At 39.8% G+C, this 27,324-nt stretch overlaps 2 protein-coding genes across 4 annotated transcripts in view; both read right to left on the bottom strand.

Annotated features, from left to right (window-relative positions):
* The window catches only part of LOC101704253 (zinc finger protein 449-like), a 207,276-nt gene that overhangs the window by 129,603 nt on the left and 50,349 nt on the right, over positions 1-27,324 (bottom strand). The window lies entirely within an intron of this gene.
* Znf75d (zinc finger protein 75D) lies at positions 450-25,608 on the bottom strand. 3 transcript variants are annotated; one of them, XM_087202155.1, is made up of 5 exons: positions 25,468-25,587; positions 24,677-24,860; positions 23,126-23,682; positions 20,456-20,582; positions 450-1,374 (listed from the first exon to the last, which is right to left on the bottom strand). In XM_087202155.1, coding segments are annotated over exons 2-5 (1,386 nt in total). In that variant the 5' UTR covers positions 24,678-24,860; positions 25,468-25,587; the 3' UTR covers positions 450-673. The 3 variants fall into 3 exon arrangements, with proteins under 3 accessions (XP_087058281.1, XP_087058280.1, XP_012924938.3); XM_087202154.1 differs by lacking the exon at positions 24,677-24,860 and having other exon boundaries at positions 25,468-25,608; XM_013069484.3 differs by lacking the exon at positions 24,677-24,860 and having other exon boundaries at positions 23,150-23,682; positions 25,468-25,608.

Below are 27,324 nucleotides of genomic sequence, written 5' to 3'. Positions count from 1 at the left end.
GATTTGCAGGAGAGAAATATCAAGTTCTTGCAAGGTTCCTGGGTCTTCATTGGCCTTCAGGCCTTCCCTTGCTCCTTGAAATTATTTGACAGAAGGCACAGCAGTAGTGGGTTCTCAGGAGAAAGACAACTAGAATGGGAGGGTACTTCTCCCAGGGCAAACATTTGATTCTCTTTCTGTCCCAGATTAAAGTTCCCTGAGCCCTGGGCTTGGCTGTCATTACAGATTGAATCATAACCACTGAGATTGTCCCAATCTTAGTTATTCTTTCTAGGCTTTCTTGAGATGACCTTGTCTACCCTTATTTTCCATCTCACCTGAGAAAAACTGAAGAATGAGAGCAGGATTCATGCCCATCACACATTTACCCAGCATCTAGTACCTGAAGAGCTTATAACACTGAGTGTGTAAGGTCTGAGTAATCAGATGAATACATATAAACAAAGAGCTATATTTACATTTTCATTCTTTTATTTGTAAATAACTTATCATGTATCAGTCTTATGCTAAGCACCGAAGATACAATGCTGAGTAATAGACAGCTTGGGTTTGTTTCTGTGCCACAGGACATAAATCTATTGCAAATTTTCTTTTGGTAACACATTCCTATCATTGAGCACCTCAAAATTTTATAATCTTTCATTACTTCTGTTGTTCTATATGGTGACTTTCCTTAGACTGGAGATACTGGACTCCTTCTGTGCAGTTTCTGGTGTCTAAGAAGGCTTGACCGTCTGCTAAAGTTTCTATTGCACATGCTACAAGTATAAGGCTGCTCACCTGTGTGGGTTCTCTGATGTTTAATAAGGTGGGAGTTCTGAATAAATCTTTTTCCACATTCATGACACTTAAAAGGCTTCTCTCCTGTGTGAATTCTTTGGTGTGTGTGGAGATTTGTGTTATGACTGAAGCTTTTCCCACACCATGAGCATATATATGGTTTTATTCCTTGATGTGCCATAAAGTGCTTATTAAGATCTGAACTCCATCTAAACCTCCTGTCACACTGTTGACATTTATAGGGCTTCTCTTCAGTGTGAATTCTCTGGTGCTTAATAAGGTCAGAGCTAACTCTGAAGCTTTTCCCACATTCCTGACACTTAAAAGGTTTCTCCCCTGGGTGACCCTTCCTGTGAAGATCCCTAAGTTTTGGAAGCTTTTGTTTATAAGTTGAAAGATTCTTTCTCTTTTTCCTTGGAAAACCTCGACTGTGTTTCTCTACCCTGCATGTATCACCATGATTTTCCTTGGCTGCTGTTTTCTGGGCAACTTTCATTCTGGTCTTCTTTGATATTTTGCGTTCTGGTGCTTGTATTTCTGATGCAGAAACAGATTTAGGCTGATCATTTCTGGTGTCATTTTTGAGCTTTAACCCTGTTAGAACAAATAGAAGAATCAAACATCTGTTTCCCATACCATAAAACTACATGAATGGAGAGAAAAATCAATAATGATTGCTTTTTAAAATACAGCAAACAAGTGACTTTGGTTTAGTCTGACAAAATGGCAAAAATCTCTCTCTCCCTGAGTCTTTCTTCCAGGCACAACAACAGATCCATTAAATAATGCAAGAAATAACCAAAAGAGAATTCTAAAAACTGAGAAGAATGCAAACTAGTTTGGGACCCCAGGAATGGAAAAATGACAGAGCAAAATGACAATGACATACCCCAACACCCAGCATAAGAAGGTAACTCAGATCCAGGGATTCTTATTCCTTCCCCACCCTGACTGGGAAACCTTCTGACAACATCAGGCAAACCAGATACAACTGGCAAAGGGGACCAACCTGGAATCTGTCAACAGTACACAGCCAGGAGAGATACGTGCCTTCCACACTGGGCTGGAGAGTTTCCCCAACCCTAGTTGAAAAAGATCAAGATACAAGCAGAACTGGCAAGAAACATCCAGCCAAATCAATGAAAATTGAAAAGAGGCCTCTTTAACATCATAAACATGAGACTTCCTCCCTTCAACACGAGATTTACAAGTGAAGCAGCACAGCTAATAAGAGTGAACCAGACCCAAGTGGCCTGGCTTAGGAAGCCTCTTCATCTCTATGGGTCCTAATTCCCCTTCCCCTCTGAGAGACACCCTGCTCAAGAGAAATGCCTTCCACAGCTTCAGGCAAAACCAGCTGGGACTCATGGGAACCCCAACTGTACCATATAAACCAAAGTTAATATCATAAAGTTTCTGAAACTTAAAACTGCAATTGGAAGCATACTCCATAAAAGTCAGAAGGCTTTTCATGCCAGCATTTAGTTTGTACCAGTAAATGTTTGATTTCAACATTTAAAATAAAATATTTGCTATGATGCAAACTCTTCTAATATACACAAGAATTAGGATGCAATAAAAATTATTCATCATACAAAGAACTAAGAAAAACCACAACTTCAGTAAGAAAGACAATTCTGACAGAAAATATAATCAAACTAGAAATCAAAAACAAAAACTCGGAAAATCTAAATATATATAGAAATAAAAAACCCATTTCTAAGTAATCCACAGTTCAAAGATAGTCTCAAAGGAAAATTTAAAGTAGAGTTGAATGAAATGAAAGTATAACAAAATATATAAAATCTAGTTAAAGTATTATCAGAGGAAAAATCTGTAGCCCTAAGTGCTCACAACAGAAAAAAGGAAAGGTCTCAAATCAATCATCTAAGTTCCTACTTCAGGAAACTATACAAAAAGGAAAATAAATCCAAAGCAGGCTAAAAGGGGGAAATAATAAAAATGAGAGCAGAAATCACAGTCAAACAAAAAGCTTCTGCTTTAAAAAACTAATAAAATGGCTAGACCTGTAACAAGACTTAACAAAAATAAAGACACAGGGCCGGGAATTTAGCTCAGTGGTTCCTCCACCTGCCTCGCAAGCACAAGGTCCCCAGTTCAATCCCCAATACAAAAAAAAAAAAAGAAAGAAAAGTAAACACACAGATCACCAATATCAAGAAAGCCTCATCATAAAAAAAGATGAAAGACAGAAAGATAGGGAGGCATGGAGGGCAGTATATCACTACATACTCTGCAGCAATTAAAATACAATAAGTGAGTAAAGTAATACTTTGGTTCATGAATGCTTCTGTTTGCAAGAAATTCAGTTCACAAACAAAAGCGTTTGGCAAAATTTTGCTTCCATTCACAAACCATGCATCAGATGACAAACACAACTACAGCCATCTTCATCAAAATCATAAAACAAATTAAGTTCATAAACCAAGGTAACACGGTACTCTGAACTTTATGTTCATGAATTTAAAGTTAGTAATAATGGACCAATTCCTTGAAAATTACCAGAATGCAACCAATATGGAATAGACAACTGGAAGAGCACCGAGACCATTGAAAAATGATTCATAATTTATAAACTCCCCCTAAAAAACACTCCAGATCCAAATGGTGCCGCTGGAGGATTCTACCAAATATGTAAAGAATTAACAACAAGTGTCGGGATTTAGTTCAGTGGTTCCAACTCCTGCCTTGCAACCACAGAGACCTGAATTCGATTCCCAGTTAAAAAAGAAAAAAGAAAAAAAAAGAATTAACAACAAGTATTTATAATCTTTTCCAGAAAAGAGAAGGAAATATTACCCAACTCATTTTGTAAGACCAGTATTATGCTGATACAAAAATCATACAAACAGTACTAAAAAAGAAAATTATTCTAACTTCTCCTACAAATTAAAATACAAAAATTGACAACAAAATATTAACTTAATGCAACTGAATTACATACCATGACAAAACAGAATTTATTACACCCATACAAGTCTTGTTCATCATGTGAAAATAAACATAATCCACCATTTCAACAAACTAAAGAAGGAATGTGCTGCTATGAATTGCCGAAGAAAAAAATTATTCCAAAAAGTCCCACATCCATTCAACACAAAAATTCATCAAGCTAGGAATTATATCAACTTGATAAAGAATGTCAATTAAAAAGCCCAGTGCTGGGCCGGGGATTTAGCTGAGTGGGTCTGGGGTCTGTCTAGAAAGCTCAAGGTTCTAAGTTCGATGGCTGGTATCAAAAAAAGAACAAAAACAAAAAAAAAGCCCAGTGCTGGACCGGGGATTTAGCTCAGTGGGTCCACCGCCTGCCTGGAAAGGGCCAGGTTCCCAGACTTCGATCCCTCCTACCAAAAAAACAAAAACAAACAAACAAAAAAATGCCAGTGCTGGGCCAGGGATTTAGCTCAGTGGGTCTGGCGCCTGCCTCAAAAGCACAAGGTTCCAAGTTCCATCCCCGGTATACAAAAAAAAAAAAAAAAGAATTAACAACAAGTATTTATAATCTTTTCTAGAAAAGAGGAGGAAATATTATCCAACTCATTTTGTAAGACCAGTATTATGTTGATACAAAAATCATACAGACGGTACTAAAAAAGAAAACTATTCTAACATCTCCTACAAATTAAAGTACAAAAATTGACAACAAAATATTAGCTTAATGCAACTGAATTACATACCATGACAAAACAGAATTTATTACATGCATACAAGTCTTGTTCACCATGTGAAATTAAACATAATCCACCATTTCAGCAAACTAAAGAAGGAATATGCTGCTATGAATTGCCGAAGAAAAAAATTATTTCAAAAAGCCCCACATCCATTCACCATAAAAATTTATCAAACTAAGAATTATATCAACTTGATAAAGAGTGTCAATTAAAAAGCCCAGTGCTGGGCCGGGGATTTAGCTCAGTGGGTCTAGCACCTCTCTCGAAAACACAAGGTTCGGAGTTTGATCCCTGGTACCAAAAAAACAACAAAAACAAAACCAAACAAAAGCCCAGTGCTGGACCAGGGATTTAGCTCAGTAGGTCCAGGGCCTGTCTCGAAAACGCAAGGTTCCGACTTCGATCCCTGCTACCAAAAAAAACCCAAAAAAACAAAAAACAAAAAGCCCAGTGCTTGGCCGGGGATTTACCTCAGTGGGTTCGGAGCCTATCTCGAAAGTGCAAGGTTCCGACTTCGATCCCTGGTACCAAAAAACCAAAAACAAACAAACAAAAAAGTCCAGTGCCGGGCCGGGGATTTGGCTCAGTGGGTCTGGCGACTGTCTAAAAGCACAAGGTTCCAAGTTCCATCCCCAGAATAAAAAGAAAAAAAAAAAGAATTAACAACAAGCATTTATAATCTTTTCCAGAAAAGAGGAGGAAATATTACCCAACTCATTTTGTAAGACCAGGATTATGCTGATACAAAAATCATACAGACAGTACTAAAACACAAAATTATTCTAACTTCTCCTATAAATTAAAATACAAAAATTGACAACAAAATATTAACTTAATGCAACTGAATTACATACCATGACAAAACAGAATTTATTGTATGCATAAAGGTCTTGTTCATCATGTAAAAATAAACTTAATCCACCATTTCACCAAATTAAAGAAGGAATATGCTGCTATGAATTGACGCAGGAAAAAATTATTTCAAAAATTCCCACATCCATTCATCATAAAAATTCGTCAAGCTAGGAATTATGTCAACTTGACAAAGAAAGCCAAATAAAAAGCCCAGTGCTGGGCCGGGGGTTCAGCTCAGTGGGTCCAGCATCTGTCTCAAAGTCACAAGGCTCCAAGTTCGATCCCTGGTATCAAAAACCCAACAAAAACAAAAACAAATAAAAAGCCCAGTGCTGGGCCAGGGATTTAGCTCAGTGGGTCCGGCACCTGTCTCGAGAGCGAAAGGTTCTTCGTTCGATCCCTAGTATCAAAAAACCAACAAAAACAAAAACAAAAAAAAGCCCAGTGCTGGACCGGGGATGTAGCTCAGTGGGTCTGGCGCCTGACTCAAAAGAGCAAGGTTCCAAGTTCGATCCCTGGTACCAAAAAAACAACAACAACGAAAAAAACCAAAAAGCCCAGTGCTTGGCCGGGGATTTAGCTCAGTGGATCTGGCGCCTGTCTGGAAAGCACAAGGTTCCGAGTTTGATCCGTGGTATCAAAAAACCAACAAAAACAAACACAAAAACAAAAGCCCAGTGCTGGGCCGGGGATTTAGCTCAGTGGGTCCGGTGCCTGTCTCGAAAGCACAAGGTTCCAACTTCGATCCCTGGTATCAAAAAAACAACAAAAACAAAACCAAAAAAAAGCCCAGTGCTGGACCGGGGATGTAGCTCAGTGGGTCTGGCGCCTGCCTCAAAAGAGCAAGGTTCCAAGTTCGATCCCCGGTATAAAAAAGGAAAAAAAAAAGAATTAACAACAAGTATTTATAATCTGTTCCAGAAAAGAGGAGGAAATATTACCCAACTCATTTTGTAAGACCAGGATTATGCTGATACAAAAATCATACAGACAGTACTAAAACACAAAATTATTCTAACTTCTCCTATAAATTAAAATACAAAAATTGACAAAAAAATATTAACTTAATGCAACTGAATTACATACCATGACAAAACAGAATTTATTATATGCATAAAGGTCTTGTTCATCATGTAAAAATAAACTTAATCCACCATTTCACCAAATTAAAGAAGGAATATGCTGCTATGAATTGACGCAGGAAAAAATTATTTCAAAAATTCCCACATCCATTCATCATAAAAATTCGTCAAGCTAGGAATTATATCAACTTGACAAAGAAAGCCAAATAAAAAGCCCAGTGCTGGGCCGGGGGTTCAGCTCAGTGGGTCCAGCATCTGTCTCAAAGTCGCAAGGCTCCAAGTTCGATCCCTGGTATCAAAAACCCAACAAAAACAAAAACAAATAAAAAGCCCAGTGCTGGGCCAGGGATTTAGCTCAGTGGGTCCGGCACCTGTCTCGAGAGCGAAAGGTTCTTCGTTCGATCCCTAGTATCAAAAAACCAACAAAACCAAAAAAAAGTCCAGTGCTGGGCCGGGGATTTAGCTCAGTGGGTCCAGTGCCTGTCTGGAAAGCACAAGGTTCCAAGTTTGATCCCTGGTATCAAAAAACCAAGAAAAACAAAAACAAAAACAAAAGCCCAGTGCTGGGCCGGGGATTTAGCTCAGTGGGTCCGGCGCCTGTCTCGAAAGCACAAGGTTCCAACTTCGATCCCTGGTATCAAAAAAACAACAAAAACAAAACCAAAACAAAGCCCAGTGCTGGACCGGGGATTTGGCTCAGTGGGTCTGGCGCCTGCCTCAAAAGAGCAAGGTTCCAAATTCGATCCCCGGTATAAAAAAGGAAAAAAAAAAAGAATTAACAGCAAGTATTTATAATCTGTTCCAAAAAAGAGGAGGAAATATTACCCAACTCATTTTGTAAGACCAGTATTATGCTGATACAAAAATCATACAAACAGTACTAAAACAGAAAACTATTTTAACTTCTCCAAAAATTAAAATACAAAAACTGACAACAAAATATTAACTTAATGCAACTGAATTACATACCATGACAAAACAGAATTTATTACATGCATACAAGTCTTGATCATCATGTAAAAATAAACATAATCCACTATTTCAACAAACTAAAGAAGGAATATGCTGCTATGAATTGACAAAGAAAAAAATTATTTCTAAAAGTCCTACATCCATTCATCATAAAAATTCATCAAGTTAGGAATTATATCAACTTGACAAAGAATGTCAAGTAAAAAGCCCAGTGCTGGGCCGGGGATTTAGCTCAGTGGGTCTAGCACCTGCCTCGAAAGCGCAAGGTTCTGAGTTCTATCCCTGGTACCCAAAAAACACCAAAAATAAAAACAAAAAAAAAGTCCAGTGCTGGGCCAGGGATTTAGCTCAGTGGGTCCTGCGCCTGTCTTGAAAGCACAGGGTTCCGACTTCGATCCCTGGTACCAAAAATACAACAAAAACAAAACCAAAACAAAGCCCAGTGCTGGACGGGGGATGTAGCTCAGTGAGTCTGGTGCCTGCTTCAACAACGCAAGGTTCCAAGTTCGATCCACGGTATAAAAAAGAAAAAAAAAAAAGAATTAACAACAAGCATTTATAATCTTTTGCAGAAAAGAGGAGGAAATATTACCCAACTCATTTTGTAAGACCAGTATTATGCGGATACAAAAATCATCCAGACAGTACTAAAAAGGAAAGTTATTCTAACTTCTACAAATTAAAATACAAAAATTGACAACAAAATATTAACTTAATGCAACTGATTTACATACCATGACAAAACGGAATTTATTACATGCCTACAAGTCTTGTTCATCATGTAAAAATAAACATAATCCACCATTTCAACAAACTAAAGAAGGAATATGCTCCTATGAATTGCCGAAGAAAAAAATTATTTCAAAAAGCCCCACATCCAATCATCATGAAAATTCATCAAGCTAGGAATTATATCAACTTGATAAAGAGTGTCAATTAAAAAGCCCAGTGCTGGGCCGGGGATTTAGCTCAGTGTGTCCGGCGCCTGCCTCAAAAGCCCAAGGTTCTGAGTTTGATCCCTGGTACCCAGAAAACACCAAAAATAAAAACAAAAAAAAAGTCCAGTGCCGGACCAGGGATTTAGCTCAGTGGGTCTGGCGCCTGCCTCAAAAGCCCAAGGTTCTGAGTTCAATCCCTGGTACCCAGAAAACACCAAAAATAAAAACAAAAAAAAAGCCCAGTGCTGGACCGCGGATTTAGCTCAGTGGCTCTGGCGCCTGCCTCAAAAGCACAAGGTTCCATGTTCCACCCCCGGTACAAAGAGAAAAAAAAAAAAAAGAATTAACAACAAGCATTTATAATCTGTTCCAGGAAAGAGGAGGAAATATTACCCAACTCATTTTGTAAGACCAGGATTATGCTGATACAAAAATCATACAGACAGTACTAAAACACAAAATTATTCTAACTTCTCCTATAAATTAAAATACAAAAATTGACAAAAAAATATTAACTTAATGCAACTGAATTACATACCATGACAAAACAGAATTTATTATATGCATAAAGGTCTTGTTCATCATGTAAAAATAAACTTAATCCACCATTTCACCAAATTAAAGAAGGAATATGCTGCTATGAATTGACGCAGGAAAAAATTATTTCAAAAATTCCCACATCCATTCATCATAAAAATTCGTCAAGCTAGGAATTATATCAACTTGACAAAGAAAGCCAAATAAAAAGCCCAGTGCTGGGCCGGGGGTTCAGCTCAGTGGGTCCAGCATCTGTCTCAAAGTCGCAAGGCTCCAAGTTCGATCCCTGGTATCAAAAACCCAACAAAAACAAAAACAAATAAAAAGCCCAGTGCTGGGCCAGGGATTTAGCTCAGTGGGTCCGGCACCTGTCTCGAGAGCGAAAGGTTCTTCGTTCGATCCCTAGTATCAAAAAACCAACAAAAACAAAAACAAAAAAAAGCCCAGTGCTGGACCGGGGATGTAGCTCAGTGGGTCTGGCGCCTGACTCAAAAGAGCAAGGTTCCAAGTTCGATCCCTGGTACCAAAAAAACAACAACAACGAAAAAAAAACAAAAAGCCCAGTGCTTGGCCTGGGATTTAGCTCAGTGGATCTGGCGCCTGTCTGGAAAGCACAAGGTTCCGAGTTTGATCCCTGGTATCAAAAAACCAACAAAAACAAAAACAAAAACAAAAGCCCAGTGCTGGGCCGGGGATTTAGCTCAGTGGGTCCGGCGCCTGTCTCAAAAGCACAAGGTTCCAACTTCGATCCCTGGTATCAAAAAAACAACAAAAACAAAACCAAAACAAAGCCCAGTGCTGGACCGGGGATGTAGCTCAGTGGGTCTGGCGCCTGCCTCAAAAGAGCAAGGTTCCAAGTTCGATCCCCGGTATAAAAAAGGAAAAAAAAAAAAGAATTAACAACAAGTATTTATAATCTGTTCCAGAAAAGAGGAGGAAATATTACCCAACTCATTTTGTAAGACCAGTATTATGCTGATACAAAAATCATACAGACAGTACTAAAACAGAAAACTATTTTAACTTCTCCAAAAATGAAAATACAAAAACTGACAACAAAATATTAACTTAATGCAACTGAATTACATACCATGACAAAACAGAATTTATTACATGCATACAAGCCTTGATCATCATGTAAAAGTAAACATAATCCACTATTTCAACAAACTAAAGAAGGAATATGCTGCTATGAATTGACATAGAAAAAAATTATTTCTAAAAGTCCTACATCCATTCATCATAAAAATTCATCAAGCTAGGAATTATATCAACTTGACAAAGAATGTCAAGTAAAAAGCCCAGTGCTGGGCCGGGGATTTAGCTCAGTGGGTCTAGCACCTGCCTCGAAAGCGCAAGGTTCTGAGTTCTATCCCTGGTACCCAAAAAACACCAAAAATAAAAACAAAAAAAAAGTCCAGTGCTGGGCCAGGGATTTAGCTCAGTGGGTCCTGCGCCTGTCTTGAAAGCACAGGGTTTCGACTTCGATCCCTGGTACCAAAAAAACAACAAAAACAAAACCAAAACAAAGCCCAGTGCTGGACCGGGGATGTAGCTCAGTGAGTCTGGTGCTTGCTTCAACAATGCAAGGTTCCAAGTTCGATCCACGGTATAAAAAAGAAAAAAAAAAAAGAATTAACAAAAAGCATTTATAATCTTTTGCAGAAAAGAGGAGGAAATATTATCCAACTCATTTTGTAAGACCAGTATTATGCTGATACAAAAATCATCCAGACAGTACTAAAAAGGAAAGTTATTCTAACTTCTACAAATTAAAATACAAAAATTGACAACAAAATATTAACTTAATGCAACTGATTTACATACCATGACAAAACGGAATTTATTACATGTATACAGGTCTTGTTCATCATGTAAAAATAAACATAATCCACCATTTCAAGAAACTAAAGAAGGAATATGCTGCTATGAATTGACGTAGAAAAAAATTTTGTCAAAAAGCCCCACATCCATTCATCATGAAAATTCATCAAGCTAGGAATTATATCAACTTGATAAAGAGTGTCAATTAAAAAGCCCAGTGCTGGGCCCGAGATTTAGCTCAGTACGTCCGGCGCCTGTCTCGAAAGGGAAAGGTTCCGAGTTTGATCCCTAGTATCAAAAAACCAACAAAAAACAAAAAAAAAGCCCAGTGCTGGGCCCAAGATTTAGCTCAGTAGGTCCGGCACCTGTCTCGAAAGCGCAAGGTTCTCAGTTCGATCCCTGGTACCCAAAAAACACCAAAAATAAAAACAAAAAAAAAGTCCAGTGCTGGACCGGGGATTTAGCTCAATGGGTCCGGCGCCTGGGTCGAAAGCGCAAGGTTCCGAGTTCGATCCCTGGTACCAAAAAACCAAAAACAAACAAACAAACAAAAAAAGTCCACTGCCGGGCCGGGGATTTAGCTCAGTGGGTCTGGCGCCTGCCTCAAAAGCACAAGGTTCCAAGTTCCATCCCCGGCATAAAAAGAAAAAAAAAAACAGAATTAACAACAAGTATTTATAATCTGTTCCAGGAAAGAGGAGGAAATATTACCCAACTCATTTTGTAAGACCAGTATTATGCGGATACAAAAATCATCCAGACAGTACTAAAAAGGAAAGTTATTCTAACTTCTACAAATTAAACTACAAAAATTGACAACAAAATATTAACTTAATGCAACTGATTTACATACCATGACAAAACAGAATTTATTACATGCATACAGGTCTTGTTCATCATGTAAAAATAAACATAATCCACCATTTCAACAAACTAAAGAAGGAATATGCTGCTATGAATTGACGTAGAAAAAAATTTTTTCAAAAAGCCCCACATCCATTCATCATAAAAATTCATCAAGCTAGGAATTATATCAACTTGATAAAGAGTGTCAATTAAAAAGCCCAGTGCTGGGCCGGGGATTAAGCTCAGTGTGTCCTGTGCCTGTCTGGAAAGCGTAAGGTTCCGAGTTCGATCCCTGGTACCCAAAAACCACCAAAAACAAAAACAAAAGAAAAGTCCAGTGCTGGGCCAGGGATTTAGCTCAGTGGGTCCGGCGCCTGTCTCGAAAGGGAAAGGTTCCGAGTTTGATCCCTGGTACCAAAAAACCAACAAAAACCAAAAAAAAGCCCAGTGCTGGGCCCGAGATTTAGCTCAGTAGGTCCGGCACCTGTCTCGAAAGCGCAAGGTTCTGAGTTCGATCCCTGGTACCCAAAAAACACCAGAAATAAAAACAAAAAAAAAGTCCAGTGCTGGACCGGGGATTTAGCTCAGTGGGTCCGGCGCCTGGGTCGAAAGCGCAAGGTTCCGAGTTCGATCCCTGGTACCAAAAAACCAAAAACAAACAAACAAACAAAAAAAGTCCACTGCCGGGCCGGGGATTTAGCTCAGTGGGTCTGGCGCCTGCCTCAAAAGCACAAGGTTCCAAGTTCCATCCCCGGCATAAAAAGAAAAAAAAAAACAGAATTAACAACAAGTATTTATAATCTGTTCCAGGAAAGAGGAGGAAATATTACCCAACTCATTTTGTAAGACCAGTATTATGCGGATACAAAAATCATCCAGACAGTACTAAAAAGGAAAGTTATTCTAACATCTCCTACGAATTAAAATACAAAAATTGACAACAAAATATTAACTTAATGCAACTGATTTACATACCATGACAAAACGGAATTTATTACATGTATACAGGTCTTGTTCATCATGTAAAAATAAACATAATCCACCATTTCAAGAAACTAAAGAAGGAATATGCTGCTATGAATTGACGTAGAAAAAAATTTTGTCAAAAAGCCCCACATCCATTCATCATGAAAATTCATCAAGCTAGGAATTATATCAACTTGATAAAGAGTGTCAATTAAAAAGCCCAGTGCTGGGCCCGAGATTTAGCTCAGTACGTCCGGCGCCTGTCTCGAAAGGGAAAGGTTCCGAGTTTGATCCCTAGTATCAAAAAACCAACAAAAAACAAAAAAAAAGCCCAGTGCTGGGCCCAAGATTTAGCTCAGTAGGTCCGGCACCTGTCTCGAAAGCGCAAGGTTCTCAGTTCGATCCCTGGTACCCAAAAAACACCAAAAATAAAAACAAAAAAAAAGTCCAGTGCTGGACCGGGGATTTAGCTCAATGGGTCCGGCGCCTGGGTCGAAAGCGCAAGGTTCCGAGTTCGATCCCTGGTACCAAAAAACCAAAAACAAACAAACAAACAAAAAAAGTCCACTGCCGGGCCGGGGATTTAGCTCAGTGGGTCTGGCGCCTGCCTCAAAAGCACAAGGTTCCAAGTTCCATTACCGGCATAAAAAGAAAAAAAAAAAAAACAGAATTAACAACAAGTATTAATAATCTGTTCCAGGAAAGAGGAGGAAATATTACCCAACTCATTTTGTAAGACCAGTATTATGCTGATAGAAAAATCATACAGACAGTACTAAAAAAGAAAATTATTCTAACATCTCCTACAAATTAAAATACAAAAATTGACAACAAAATATTAACTTAATGCAACTGATTTACATACCATGACAAAACAGAATTTATTACATGCCTACAGGTCTTGTTCATCATGTAAAAATAAACATAATCCACCATTTCAAGAAACTAAAGAAGGAATATGCTCCTATGAATTGACGTAGAAAAAAATTATTTCAAAAAGCTCCACATCCATTCATCATGAAAATTCATGAAGCTAGGAATTATATCAACTTGATAAAGAATGTCAATTAAAAAGCCCAGTGCTGGGCCGGGGATTTAGCTCAGTGGTTCCGGCGCCTGCCTCAAAAGCCCAAGGTTCTGAGTTTGATCCCTGGTACCCAAAAAACACCAAAAATAAAAACAAAAAAAAAGTCCAGTGCTGGACCGGGGATTTAGCTCAGTGGGTCCGGCGCCTGCCTCAAAAGCCCAAGGTTCTGAGTTCAATCCCTGGTACCCAAAAAGCACCAAAAATAAAAACAAAAAAAAAAGTCCAGTGCTGGACCGGGGATTTAGCTCAGTACGTCCGGCGCCTGTCTCGAAAGGGAAAGGTTCCGAGTTTGATCCCTAGTATCAAAAAAACAACAAAAAACAAAAAAAGCCCAGTGCTGGGCCCGAGATTTAGCTCAGTAGGTCCGGCACCTGTCTCGAAAGCGCAAGGTTCTCAGTTCGATCCCTGGTACCCAAAAAACACCAAAAATAAAAACAAAAAAAAAAGCCCAGTGCTGGACCGGGGATTTAGCTCAGTGGGTCCGGCGCCTGCCTCAAAAGCCCAAGGTTCTGAGTTCAATCCCTGGTACCCAAAAAACACCAAAAATAAAAACAAAAAAAAAGCCCAGTGCTGGACCGGGGATTTAGCTCAGTGGGTCCGGCGCCTGGGTCGAAAGCCCAAGGTTCCGAGTTCGATCCCTGGTACCAAAAAACCAAAACCAAACAAACAAAAAAAGTCCACTGCCGGGCCGGGGATTTAGCTCAGTGGGTCTGGTGCCTGCCTCAAAAGCACAAGGTTCCAAGTTCCATCCCCGGTATAAAAAGAAAAAATAAAAAAAGAATTACCAACAAGTATTTATAATCTGTTCCAGGAAAGAGGAGGAAATATTACCCAACTCATTTTGTAAGACCAGAATTATGCTGATACAAAAATCATACAGACAGTACTAAAAAAGAAAATTATTCTAACATCTCCTACAAATTAAAATACAAAAATTGACAACAAAATATTAACTTAATGCAACTGAATTACATACCATGACAAAACAGAATTTATTACATGCCTACAAGTCTTGTTCATCATGTAAAAATAAACATAATCCACCATTTCAACAAACTAAAGAAGGAATATGCTCCTATGAATTGCCGAAGAAAAAAATTATTTCAAAAAGCCCCACATCCAATCATCATGAAAATTCATCAAGCTAGGAATTATATCAACTTGATAAAGAGTGTCAATTAAAAAGCCCAGTGCTGGGCCGGGGATTTAGCTCAGTGTGTCCTGTGCCTGTCTGGAAAGCGTAAGGTTCCGAGTTCGATCCCTGGTACCCAAAAACCACCAAAAACAAAAACAAAAGAAAAGTCCAGTGCTGGGCCAGGGATTTAGCTCAGTGGGTCCGGCGCCTGTCTCGAAAGCACAAGGTTCCGAGTTTGATCCCTGGTACCAAAAACCACCAAAAACAAAAATAAAAAAAAAGTCCAGTGCTGGGCCAGGGATTTAGGTCAGTGGGTCCCGCGCCTGGGTCGAAAGCCCAAGGTTCCGAGTTCGATCCCTGGTACCAAAAAACCAAAAACAAACAAACAAACAAAAAAAGCCCAGTGCCGGGCCTGGGATTTAGCTCAGTGGTCTGGCGCCTGCCTCAAAAGCACAAGCTTCCAAGTTCCATCCCCGGTATAAAAAGAAAAAAAAAAAAAGGAATTAACAACAAGTATTTATAATCTGTTCCAGGAAAGAGGAGGAAATATTACCCAACTCATTTTGTAAGACCAGTATTATGCTGATACAAAAATCATCCAGACAGTACTAAAAAGGAAAGTTATTCTAACTTCTACAAATTAAAATACAAAAATTGACAACAAAATATTAACTTAATGCAACTGATTTATATACCATGACATAACAGAATTTATTACATGCATACAGGTCTTGTTCATCATGTAAAAATAAACATAATCCACCATTTCCACAAACTAAAGAAGGAATATGCTGCTATGAATTGACGTAGAAAAAAATTTTTTCAAAAAGCCCCACATCCATTCATTATAAAAATTCATCAAGCTAGGAATTATATCAACTTGATAAAGAATGTCAATTAAAAAGCCCAGTGCTGGGCCGGGGATTTAGCTCAGTGTGTCTGGCGCCTGTCTCAAAAGCGCAAGGTTCTGAGTTTGATCCCTGGTACCAAAAACCACCAAAAACAAAAACAAAAAAAAGTCCAGTGCTGGGCCAGGCATTTAGCTCAGTGGGTCCAGCGCCTGTCTGGAAAGGGAAAGGTTCCGAGTTTGATCCCTGCTACCAAAAAAACACCAAAAAAACAAAAAACAAAGAGCCCTGTGCTTGGCCAGGGATTTAGCTCAGTGGTTCCGGTGCCTGCCTCAAAAGCCCAAGGTTCCGAATTCGATCCCTGGTACCAAAAAAACAAGAAAAACAAAACCAAAACAAAGCCCAGTGCTAGACCGGGATGTAGCTCAGTGGGTCTGGTGCCTGCCTCAAAAGCACAAGGTTCCAAGTGAGATCCCCCGTATTAAAAAAAAAACAAAAAAGAAAAGAATTAACAACAAGTATTTATAATCTGTTCCACAAAAGAGGAGGAAACATCACCCAACTCATTTTGTAAGACCAGTATTATGCTGATACAAAAATCATACAGACAATACTAAAACAGAAAATTATTCTAACTTCTCCTACAAATTAAAATACAAAAATTGACAACAAAATATTAACTTAATGCAACTGAATTACATACCATGACAAAACAGAATTTATTACACCCATACAAGTCTTGTTCATCATGTAAAAATAAACATAATCCACCATTTCACCAAACTAAAGAAGGAATATGCTGCTATGAATTGACGTAGAAAAAATTTTTTTCAAAAAGCCCCACATCCATTCATCATAAAAATTCATCAAGCTAAGAATTATATCAACTTGATAAAGAGTGTCAATTAAAAAGCTCAGTGCTGGGCCGGGGATTTAGCTCAGTGGGTCGGGTGCCTGTCTCGAAAGCGCAAAGTTCTGAGTTTGATCCCTGGTACCCAAAAAACACCAAAAATAAAAACAAAAAAAAAGCCCAGTGCTGGGCCAGGTATTTAGCTCAGTGGGTCCGGTGCCTCCCTGGAAAGCGCAAGGTTCCCAGTTCGATCCCTGGTACCAAAAAAACAACAAAAAACAAAAACAAAAAAAGCGCCCAGTGATGGGCCGGGGATTTAGCTCAGTGGGTCGGGTGCTTGTCTCGAAAGGGAAAGGTTCTGAGTTCGATCCCTGGTATCAAAAAACCAACAAAAACAAAAACAAAAAAAAGCCCAGTGCTGGGCCATGGATTTAGCTCAGTGGGTGCGGAGCCTGTCTGGAAAGCGCAAGGTTCCGAGTTCGATCCCTGGTACCAAAAAAACAACCAAATGAAAAACAAAAAAAAAAGCCCAGTGCTGGGCCAGGGATTTAGCTCAGTGGGTGCCGCGTCTGTGTCAAAAGCGCAAGTTTCCGAGTTTGATCCCTGGTATCAAAGAAACAAAAAAAGAAAAACAAAAAAATAGCCCAGTGCTGAGCCGGGGATTTAGCTCAGTGGGTCGGGCGTCTGTCTGGAAAGCGCAAGGTTTCGAGTTGGATCCCTGTTACCAAAAACAAACAAAAAGCCCAGTGCTAACATCACAGGTAACGATGAAAGACTGAATGTTTTCATGCTAAATCTGAGAACAAGGCAAGGTTGTCTTCCCTTACTACTTTAATTCAATATAGTATTAGAAGCTGAATCTAGTGTAATAAGGCAAGCAAAAGAAATAAAAAGCATTCTAGATTTTATAATTGCCTGTGTAGAAAATCCCATAAAATCTACAAATAAAAAAAGACTTAGAATTACTAAATGAATTCAGAATAGTCACAAGATACAAGATCCATGGCATTTCTGTATAAAAACAGTAAATATGCAAAAACCAAAATTTAAAATAGCATCATTTACAATTATTCCAATGAAAATGAAAATCTTAGCCATATACTTTAAAAATGTAGACTATATATACACTAAAAATTACAAAAAGTTGCTGAAAGATATAAAAGAAGACCTAAATAATTAGGCATCAATCTTCAAATTGATTTGTATACGTTTAATGTAATTTCTGGCAAAATTTCAACAAAGTTCATTTTAGACATAGATAAGCTAACTCTGAAATTTACGTGGAAAGCACAGGCCCTACCAGAGCTAAAAGGAGAATAAAATAGGGGAAATCACTCTGCTCAACAGACATTAAAGCTTCCAATATAACTACAATAATCAAGAGCGTGCAATAGTAAGAGAGACATATAGCTCAATGGAATAGTTTAGAAATACACAAACATGCCCAACTCATCCTTGTCAAAAACCACAAAAGCAATTCAATGGAGCAATTAACAAATGACAAATGATCCTAAAGCAACTGGACTTCCATAGGCAAAAACAGCCTCAACCTAAACCTCATACCTTATATAAAATTAAATCAAAATGGATCGTGGAGTTAAATGTAAAACATAAAATTATAAAAGTTTTAGAAGAAAATCACAGGGACCTAGGGCAAAGCTAATCAGAGTTCTAGACTTGACACCAAAATTATGATGTATAACAGAAAAAAATTGGTTCTCATCAAAATGAAAACTTTACTCTATGGAAACCTATGGCAAGAGGTTAAAGGCAATAAACACACTGGGAGAAACTGACAGCAAACCATACAACTGACAAAGTATGAGAATCTAGAATACAAAGAATACTCAAACTCAATTGTTAAAAAATCCAAATAAAATACAGGCAAAAGACACTTCACTGAAGAGGATACAGAGATAGCAAATAAACACATGAAAAGATATAAAACATCTTTATCCATTAGGGAAATGCAAACCAAAACCATAATGTGGTATTCCTACACACCTATCAGAATGGCTAAAAGTATAAAACATACTGACATTAAGCACAGGAAAAGATTTAGAAAAACTGAATTGTTCATATATTGTTAGAGGGAATGTAATGCTACAGTCATATGGAAAAGTTTGCCAATTTCCTATAAATTAAACATGTAATTATCATATGAATGAGCAATTGTACCCTTGAAGTACTTATCCCAGGGAAATTAAAACTCTACAGAAAAACCTGTACACAAATGTATTAGCAGCTATATTCAAATACCCAAAAATAGAGCCAGATATCTTTTTTTTTTCTTCCGGTACCAGGGATCAAACTCAGGACGTTGCTCTTTCAAGGCAGGTGCAACACCACTGAGCTAAATCCCCTGGCCAAGCCAGATATCTTTCAGTGAGTGAATGTTTAAACAGTGATAGGGAATGCTACTCAACAATTAGAAAGAAATTAGGTATTGATGTATGCAGCTACTTAAATGAATTTCCAGGGAATTATCATAAATTTTAAAAAGCTGATCCAAAAAGCTACATATTTTATAATTCTGCCCATATAAAATTTTTCAAATAGCAAAATTTTCAAAATGTAAAACATATTAATGGTATGAGTTACTGGGATGTGAGAGGAAAGTAGGTGCAATTATAAAAAGGCAATAGAGGGATCCATATGGTAATGGATTTTGACTATATTTTGACTACAGTGGTGAATGCACAAAGCTACATGTGATAAAAGCATATAGAAATGGGCTGGGGATGTAGTTCAGTGGCGCCGCGACTGCCTCACAAGTGCAAGGTCCTGAGTTCCATCTCTGGTACTGAAAAAAAAAAAACATATAGAACTAATACACACACACACACACACACACACACACACACACAAAGTAATTCAAGTAAAACTGGGGAAATATGAATAAGATCAGTAGGTTACATCAGGATTGGTATCTTATTGTAATATAGTATTTTTGCAAAAGTTATTACAGGAAACTAAGTGATGCGTACATAGATTCTCTGTATATTACATTTTAATCTGCATGTGAATCTACAATGATCTCAATAAAAACTTCAATTAAAAATACAGGAACAGGGGCTGGGGATTTAGCTCAGTGGTTCCGCCACCTGCCTCGAAAGTGCAAGGACCCGAATTCGATCCCCAGTACCAAAATAATAATAATAATAATACAGGAACAGAATCCTAAAATGTTAGTCAAGTAAATATTCCTATCCAAGAACGTTTCTCCTTTTCTCATGTATATACTTACCTACAGGAAATCTCTAAGACTGTCCTTGAATTCTTGGAGACTTTGGATTTATGGTTCTTCTCCTTGCTCCAAACAAATCACTTTAACTTTAAAGTGTAGCAATAATGCTTTGAGAATAAAATTTTGAAGTCACGAACTGCCATTTTAATTCCATATTCTTTTCAGGAAGAGTAAGTGACTCTTTCATACTTTTTAAATTTCCAAATGTTTAAGTGGGCAAAATCTTGGATCAATAATTTATTTATACTCCACTGTGTCTGTGGGTGGATATGCAATGAGGAAGCTAGGGAGTAAGCCTAAGGAAGATAGGCACAAATGATATGGGGACCGGGCATCCAGTGCTATTGAAGATAGACTTGATTAGAGGAGAGTGGATTCAACTAGGATAGCGAGATTGGAAGAGGCTGGAATATGGCTGGATTCAGGCTATATTGGGAAGACAGAGTGAAGATCTGCTAATAGATGAGCGCGGAGTATAACAGAAAGACTGTTGTACAGGGTGACTGAGGTTTCCGGCCTGAGCAGTTGGGTAAATGCTTGCATCCTTTACTGAGATGGGAAAGATAAGGCAAAAGCAGGTTTACAGAGAGCGAGGGTATGACGGATCAATAATTCTATTTGGAATAAGGAAGCGACACATGCATATTTATTAAAAATTATCTGGATACACTTTCGCTTTACCTCACATTATCAGGCTGAGAACAACCAGCTGCTGGAACAGAGGGGTGCAATTTCCATAACCTAAGGACACAACATATTATTCAACTTGTACACAAAGAGAAGGAAAAATCTTTACCTAGAAAGGAGGCAGTCTCATAGGTATCCTGCATTACATCATTGTAGAGAGCCTTCTGATTAGGGTCCAATAACTGCCATTCTTCTTCAGAAAAATACACGGCCACATCTTCAAATGTCAACAGATTCTAAAGAAGGCAATGGGCTTTAGTTTAGTACCTGCCACTACAGAAGAGTTCTAATCACCCATCTCTGAATTATATGGTAGGACAGATGCCGAAGAAATTAACAGTACAAGATTTAGGGGGGAAGAATGAGATGGCAGAAAGGAAGGAGCCAAGCAGATCAGTAAACAGCCTGGGAGGTACCTAATTCCCATTCACTAGCTTCCTGGAGAATATTTGGGGCTAAGACACTGTAGAACACCTGTGGGGCAGAACACGTGATAGGCAGCAGGGAAGAGCAGAAACAGGGCCACCTGAAAAAGCTAGAAAGTACAGCTCACCTGGGACTCAGGCAAGATGAGCTCAGATGCCATCTTCCAGTGTTTGGTGCTTTTCTGCCCAGAAAGGCCTAAAATCTGTGGAGTGTGCACAGCTGTGGGTGGAAAAGAGCCAGAGAAAATTTCTCTTTTCTGTTTATGAACATCCTAATCTGATTTCTAAAATACAGAATATCAGGACACCTTTGGTAAAGATGGATCACTGGGACAAACATGTGTATGATGTCCAGAAGTGGTCCTCTCAAGGGAAATAAAAGCATATATCCACCAGTCCTAGAGCCAGTTCCCCAGATTACTATTTCTCCAGATTTCATGAGGTAAATTAATAAAAGAAAATCTATAAAATATATTAAATCGCATAAAATAAATTATTCATTAAGCTGGGCAAGAATTAGTGGTATGTGAAAATGAAGGATTCAAGTCCTCTGGTGTACAGTAAGAAATAAAGGAGATTTTTATCTTGTCTTATTTTATTCTTGGTACACACGGTTCTTCACATTCTGCCACTTGATGGCACATTCCTAATCTAAATTTCTCTTGTCACTTACAAAGGCGTGAAGGCCCTACTTGTCCACGTTCCATTTTCTTTCCTCTCAAATTTCTGAGGAGCAAAGATCATGGTGTAAATATCAGGGTTCTGTCACTTGGATAACTGTTACAACTCAGACCACCTCCAACCTTCAGCTACCTGCTACATTCCCACCCAGGAAACATAATGGTGCATGGCTGGGCACCGGCAAATCTCCTACAGAGGTGGTGGCAAACCTTCGGCAGCTGCAGTGCGCTGTTATCACTGAAAGCGCTAAAAGGTTCGCCATCACTATACACCATTCTAGCTGAACCAACTGCTATCACAGCTCCCAGGAGAAACATTATGAAGCGCCTCGCCTCTTTTATATACAGGCTGGGTTTCTCTGTGAGTACGCCAGCCCAGCAGTTCTTATAGTACCTGGTAAGTATTGCAACATTCTTTCTGGAACATACCCAGTAGTTGGGGCTCTGCTGGCTTCCACTTGAAGCCTGGGGCCACTGCTGTTCCTCCCAAGAGCACTGCCACCCTTCCCAGCTCATGGGCTGTGACCTAGAAATAATCCCCATCCTCATTAGCACAGAACTTGCTTTTGGATTAGGGGAGGTGGCAGAGGGAGCAGAGCCCAGGTTTGGGAAGTAAAAAAAAGACTGATGAGATATTGTGTCACTATGCTCTCAGAATATGGGAACATTAAGATAAAAAGGATAATGCTGACTACTTCCAGCCTCCCCAACCCAACAGCCCCCACCCCTGTAGACAAAGTCACAGTTCAAGCCACTAGCAGGTTTGGGAAGGTTATCTATTCTCACACTGCTCTTGTTGGCTTGCTTTCTTGTCTTGGATCCCTGCCTTAGTGGATTTCTATCTTTGCATTCTCTCTAAAAGATAGGGAATTAAATATAAGTTTTCCTGTCAGCCAGATTTTTCAACCTTCTTATAGCCAAAGAAGGATGTAATGGAGAAAGGGAATGACTTGGTTGTAGCAAGACACCAAAAATATGCTCTGCCTTGTCTTCAAGGTGGCAAGGTGGGCTGCTGAAGAGAAGTAGCATGCTGCCATTTCCCAAGGGCCTACCTTGGTTCCCCAGTCACTAGCAGTGCCAAGGACAGGTGCTCCCTCTACGTGAGGGCAGTGGAGGCTTTTTCTCCCAGCCCAAAGGCCTGTGTTCCTGCTACAGAGGATACAAGCTCCCAGCATCCTGATTCCCTCCACTTGTCTGTTGGCATTTTCTTCTGTGCATATAATTGTTTCCCTTTTTGCTTTCCATTTCTTCTCTTCCTTTGCAGTCTACCCAGAGTTGTTTGATTTATACTTCTGTTTGCTACCCTCACTTTCCTTTGGTCTCTGTTAAGCGCTGTCCAGCTTTTGAAATGTTTCCCACTTTTCAACTCTTTCTTGTCTTTTATTTCTGTTCCTAAGAACTCAGGTCTTGTCTCCTTTTCCATGCCAGACTAGGCTCACCACCGTCAATTCATCCTGGCCCTAAAGAGAGAAAACTGTATTTTTTTTTTCCTCTAAGCCCAGGAAAGACTCTATCAGCAATTCTGAAACCTGTGGACTCTTTGCTGTATGACTGCGATTTCAGATCCTGCCTGGCTCTCCTAACGGAACAAGAAAAATGTGACTTGATCCATCTCATTCCCTGATAAGCCCCCACCCAGACATATCTACCCCTATACTATTTCATTGTACATACCGTATAAGGAATCTTTCTTCTCACCTCATTCTTTGTTCCACCCGATTCTCTCTGCAAGCATTCTACCAGGACCACAGCCTGTCTGATGTTCTGTGGATGATGCTTCTGCACCCAGTTCTCGATCTCCCTGGGCAGAATGGTCAGGAACTGCTCTAGCACCAGCAGTTCCAAGATCTGCTCTTTTGAGTGGATCTCTGGCCTCAGCCACTGATGGCATAATTCCTGAAGTTGACTGACAGCCTCTAGCGGTCCAGGTGCTTCACGAAAACAGAAGCTCCGGAAGTGCTGGCGAGCACTCTCAGGACAAAGATGTTTTATCTGTAGGCTGTTTTGCTTACTCTGACTGGAGCTGTCTTTCACAGATCCTTTAGTCTCCCAAACAGCCCCCATGTGGGGGTTCAAACATGCATCCTCCTTCAACTCACTGGTCATCATTTTGTCTAGCAACAGTTTTACTCCTGCATGTGACACTGACACCCCACTGGTGCCACCTGTGACAATTGAAGCCCCATTAGGTTTGCTACAAAACCAGTGAATGGATCTTCTTTCCAAGAGCACTAAGGGAGAGGAGAAAAAGAAAGTACACGTCAAGGAGAAAGTCATATGGCACATATTAAATGAAGTGAGAAGCTCCTGCCTTGTTTCCCCTTTAAAACTAACTGCCAGCATTCAAGATGCTGAGGCAGGAGGATTACCACAAGTTCGAGGCCAGCCCGGGCTATATAGTGAGTTCAAGGCCAGCCTGAACTACACAGTGAGACACTGGCTCAAAAAAACTAAACAAAAATAAATTAATTAATTTAAAAATAATATAAAATCAACTGCCAAGTATTAGGGCCCTCACTATGATAGATTATTTAAGGAGGTATGTTGCTCTCCTTTTCTTTATTACTCAACTTTGAAACAAAGCCCAATTTATAGAAGACAAATGTCAAAATTAGGCCTTATATCCCCCGCAGCCACCTTTGTCTTAGCAGCTTAGGAAAGGTTGGTGGGGAAAAAGGTACCCACTAGCCAAAAGAAGGTTTGAGAGATCCAGTACTTAACCTGTGTTTCCTATCTGATCTTCACAAATAGGGCATATTTGAGTTTCTCTAAATTTTAACAGATCATCCATGTCTTTTGCCATTAGTCAGTAGAAAAATAACTTCTATGTCTCTTCATCCTCTCATGAAGATTAAAGCCATTACTTCATGGACCATCTGATATTCTCATTTCCATTTTATAAATACTAGTAGGAAAACTGGGACAGCACAAGATCAGAGACATAAGGGAAAAAATAACAATATTGCTCTCAGCAAATTTCCTTTCACTAGGCAATAAGATCATCAATATTTGGGAGGGGTCACACTACTTTTGGAAGACTGATAAGGGGCCCCGTACAAATTTGTACCTGCATATTAAATTATTTGTTTACGTTAACTGGAAAAACTTACAGCTGGCCTGTGTTTACAAGAAATCCAAATGTTGTTAAGAAAAAAAAGAGAGATGGTGATGATTACGATTCTTATAGACAAGAAGGGCCTGAGTAAGGGTAACTCTTCTCCTTACTTTTACATTTCCTCAAGATAGGACTTCACATGTATCCTCAAAGCGGAGACAGCCCTCACAGCTTGATTCTCCCCCACGTGATTCACAGAAACAGTCAGAAAAGTTTTTCGGGGATGCCATGGATATTGAAGGAAATGGTTGGCTCCTTGCTGTCCATCCAGGCTCATGAGATAAGGGACACCTCCTGTGTCAGCAGAAGCCAATGTGTTTAAGGCTGGAGTGGCTTCTTCTCCAGGGCTATGATCATAAGCCAGTGGCTATCGACACACTGAACTGGGTGCAGTGCTGGATGTTACTGCCCCGTCCCACCACAAATTCTAGGCCACAGGGACGCCCCTAATCACTCAGCATGCCCCAGCCCACGAGTATGCTTCACCATTTGCATTTGCACAAAATGTACAAAGAAGCTGTTTCTGCAGATTACAAGTGGCCTTTGGGCCTCGCAGAGGACAGATCCCGCCCGCTCTCCAGTCAACCTGCCGCCTAGCAACGAAGCCACGGCCTTCCGAAAAAAGCTTCGCCTTATGCCCCGCCCCCACTCACCGCCACTCCGCAGCCGCAGAGGCTGCAACTAGCAGGAGCGGCGGAGTCACTCGGAGGCTCCCCGACCGAAATGAAAGGGAAAGGCAGCTTCTCGGTTATGTCCAGTCAATTCTGGCTTCTTTGGAGGCCACTTTACCTTTCCTCAACCCGATTATAAAGTCACCACGCCTCCCCGCTGCTCTACAGAGCGAAACTCCGCTCCCATGCCACTCGCAGAGGCGATGTCAGGAAAAGCGCGCGATGCTTACCGAATGGGAGCGCCGGGGTTTCGGGAACGCAGGGGCCTTGGAAAGTCAGTCCCCGTCCTGAACCTTCCACCTCCCCAAGACCCAACTTGCCAATCTCGGGTTGAGGGCTGCGGATGGAAGTCCAACCGGAAAAAGAAAGATGCATTTCCGGTAGCTTCGAGACAGCCACTCCCAGCCACCTCCCTTCCTCTGCCAGACTACCTTGGAAGTCTCACGAGTCCTTTGCATCACGGAAAAATAGGCCTTCTGCTCCAAGTTGGCACTGGATGCAAGAAAAACTTAATGCCACCGAGGCTCCAGGCCTCCTGGAAGCCTGGAGGAGCCCTGCAAACTTTGTCCCCTGGGAGAGATGTAGCCTAATGACTCCTAGTATAAAGGTCTTCTACACAAGATTTGCGAAGTTTTGCACATCCAGATTGTCCCTGCTGCCTTCCCTTCAATAAGCGGCCCTTTTTACTCAGGGTCCATGGAAGAATAGGGTTCATAAGGTCGGAGCCACCTCAACACTCTGGTTTCAGTCTTCCTGAGTTCTAGCCAGAGTTTGAGCAAGAGTTGACAAGACTCTAGACTTTGTCAAGGAGACTTCTTGCTTTTACGGCAGTTGGGTCTGGCCGCTCGCCTGATGAAGAACAACATTCTTCTCTCTCTACATATTTTTTTCTCTTTTTTGATACAAGGTCTCTCTATGCAGTTCAGGCTGACCTTGAACTCATTATGTAGCCCAGGCTGGCCTCAAACTCACAGCAGTCCTCCTGCCTCAGCCTCCGGAGTGCTGGGATTACAGGCGTGCACCACCATGCTTGGCTCAAGTTTTTTTTTTTCTTTATATTTTTAAATGATTTTCTATTTTGATAGCATGTCTTTCTGAACTATTATCTGATTTTATTCTTCTTATTCATGCATGCGCATAGAAAGGAAGGGGTTTACTCATCCTCTTTACTAGGAACCCACTCCCAAGACAATAGCATTAATCCGTATAAGGTCAAGAGTCTTCATGACCTAATCATCTCTCAAAGATTTCACCTCTCCAACACTGTTCAGTTGAGAGCTAATGTTCCCATAAGTGAACTTTGGAGGTCAAATTCAAACCAAGGCAGAGTACTTTTGATAGGACAATTATCAATATCACTTTGATCTAGTATTCTCTGAAGCAGTTTGGGAAATATGATCATATAATTTAAGGTAGCACAACATGATATCTGGGCGTAGGCACAGATAGGAAGTGGTGAGATCCCTTAAAAATAGGCAGAGATCCAGAAGATAATTTCTCTTCTCAAATTTGTTTTGACCAACACTCAGCTGATCATGCTCTGAATCTGAGGTTTTCTCTCTGAGGATACCACCCCAGAGTTTCAGCCTCTACCCACACTGCCTTAGGCTACCTTGCTGTAAATAGGGATTAGGCCTGATCTAATCCAACTCTTTTTAGTTTATCCAGAGGGCAAGCAGCTGGGGTCCTTCAACTAAAGAGAAGGCCCCAGCATTTACATAATTCATAAAAATTGCAGCTGGAAGTACTCATAGGTCCTAGACATTTCATCAATTATCAATGATTTGTGGGACTGGAGAATGTTTGTAAGTCAGATTCATTTGTTCAGTCTGACAAAGTGAATCTTATACACCTTTGACACAAATATACAATATACAATATAAAGCATACAAAAACCAAACCAAACACATACTGTAAATAAACTACTTTTACAGTTACCTTAAAATGGTGGTACAGTACATCTGTAAAGACAGAGCAACATCTACCATCTTTTCCAATCTCTCAATTATTTTCACTTTTTGCCCCCAGAGTTATTGTTTTGCACTTCCTAGCAGTCCCTTCCACATCACCACTGCTTTTCCTCTTGC

The sequence above is a fragment of the Heterocephalus glaber genome, unplaced genomic scaffold (genome assembly GCF_053883595.1).
Source record: "Heterocephalus glaber isolate CG9 unplaced genomic scaffold, H.glaber_assembly_v1.0 deba00001765, whole genome shotgun sequence".
Lineage (NCBI taxonomy): Eukaryota > Metazoa > Chordata > Mammalia > Rodentia > Bathyergidae > Heterocephalus > Heterocephalus glaber.
The sequence above is the reverse complement of the archived record's forward strand: the minus strand, read 5'-3'. Positions and strand labels throughout refer to the sequence as shown.

Coding starts and splice junctions, on each gene's coding strand:
- Znf75d (XM_087202155.1), bottom strand. Junction 20,583..23,125: donor GAAGAAAGATTCCTTATACG/GTATGTACAATG, acceptor TGCCTTCTTTAG/AATCTGTTGACATTTGAAGA. Junction 1,375..20,455: donor TGAGACTGCCTCCTTTCTAG/GTAAAGATTTTT, acceptor TTGTTCTAACAG/GGTTAAAGCTCAAAAATGAC.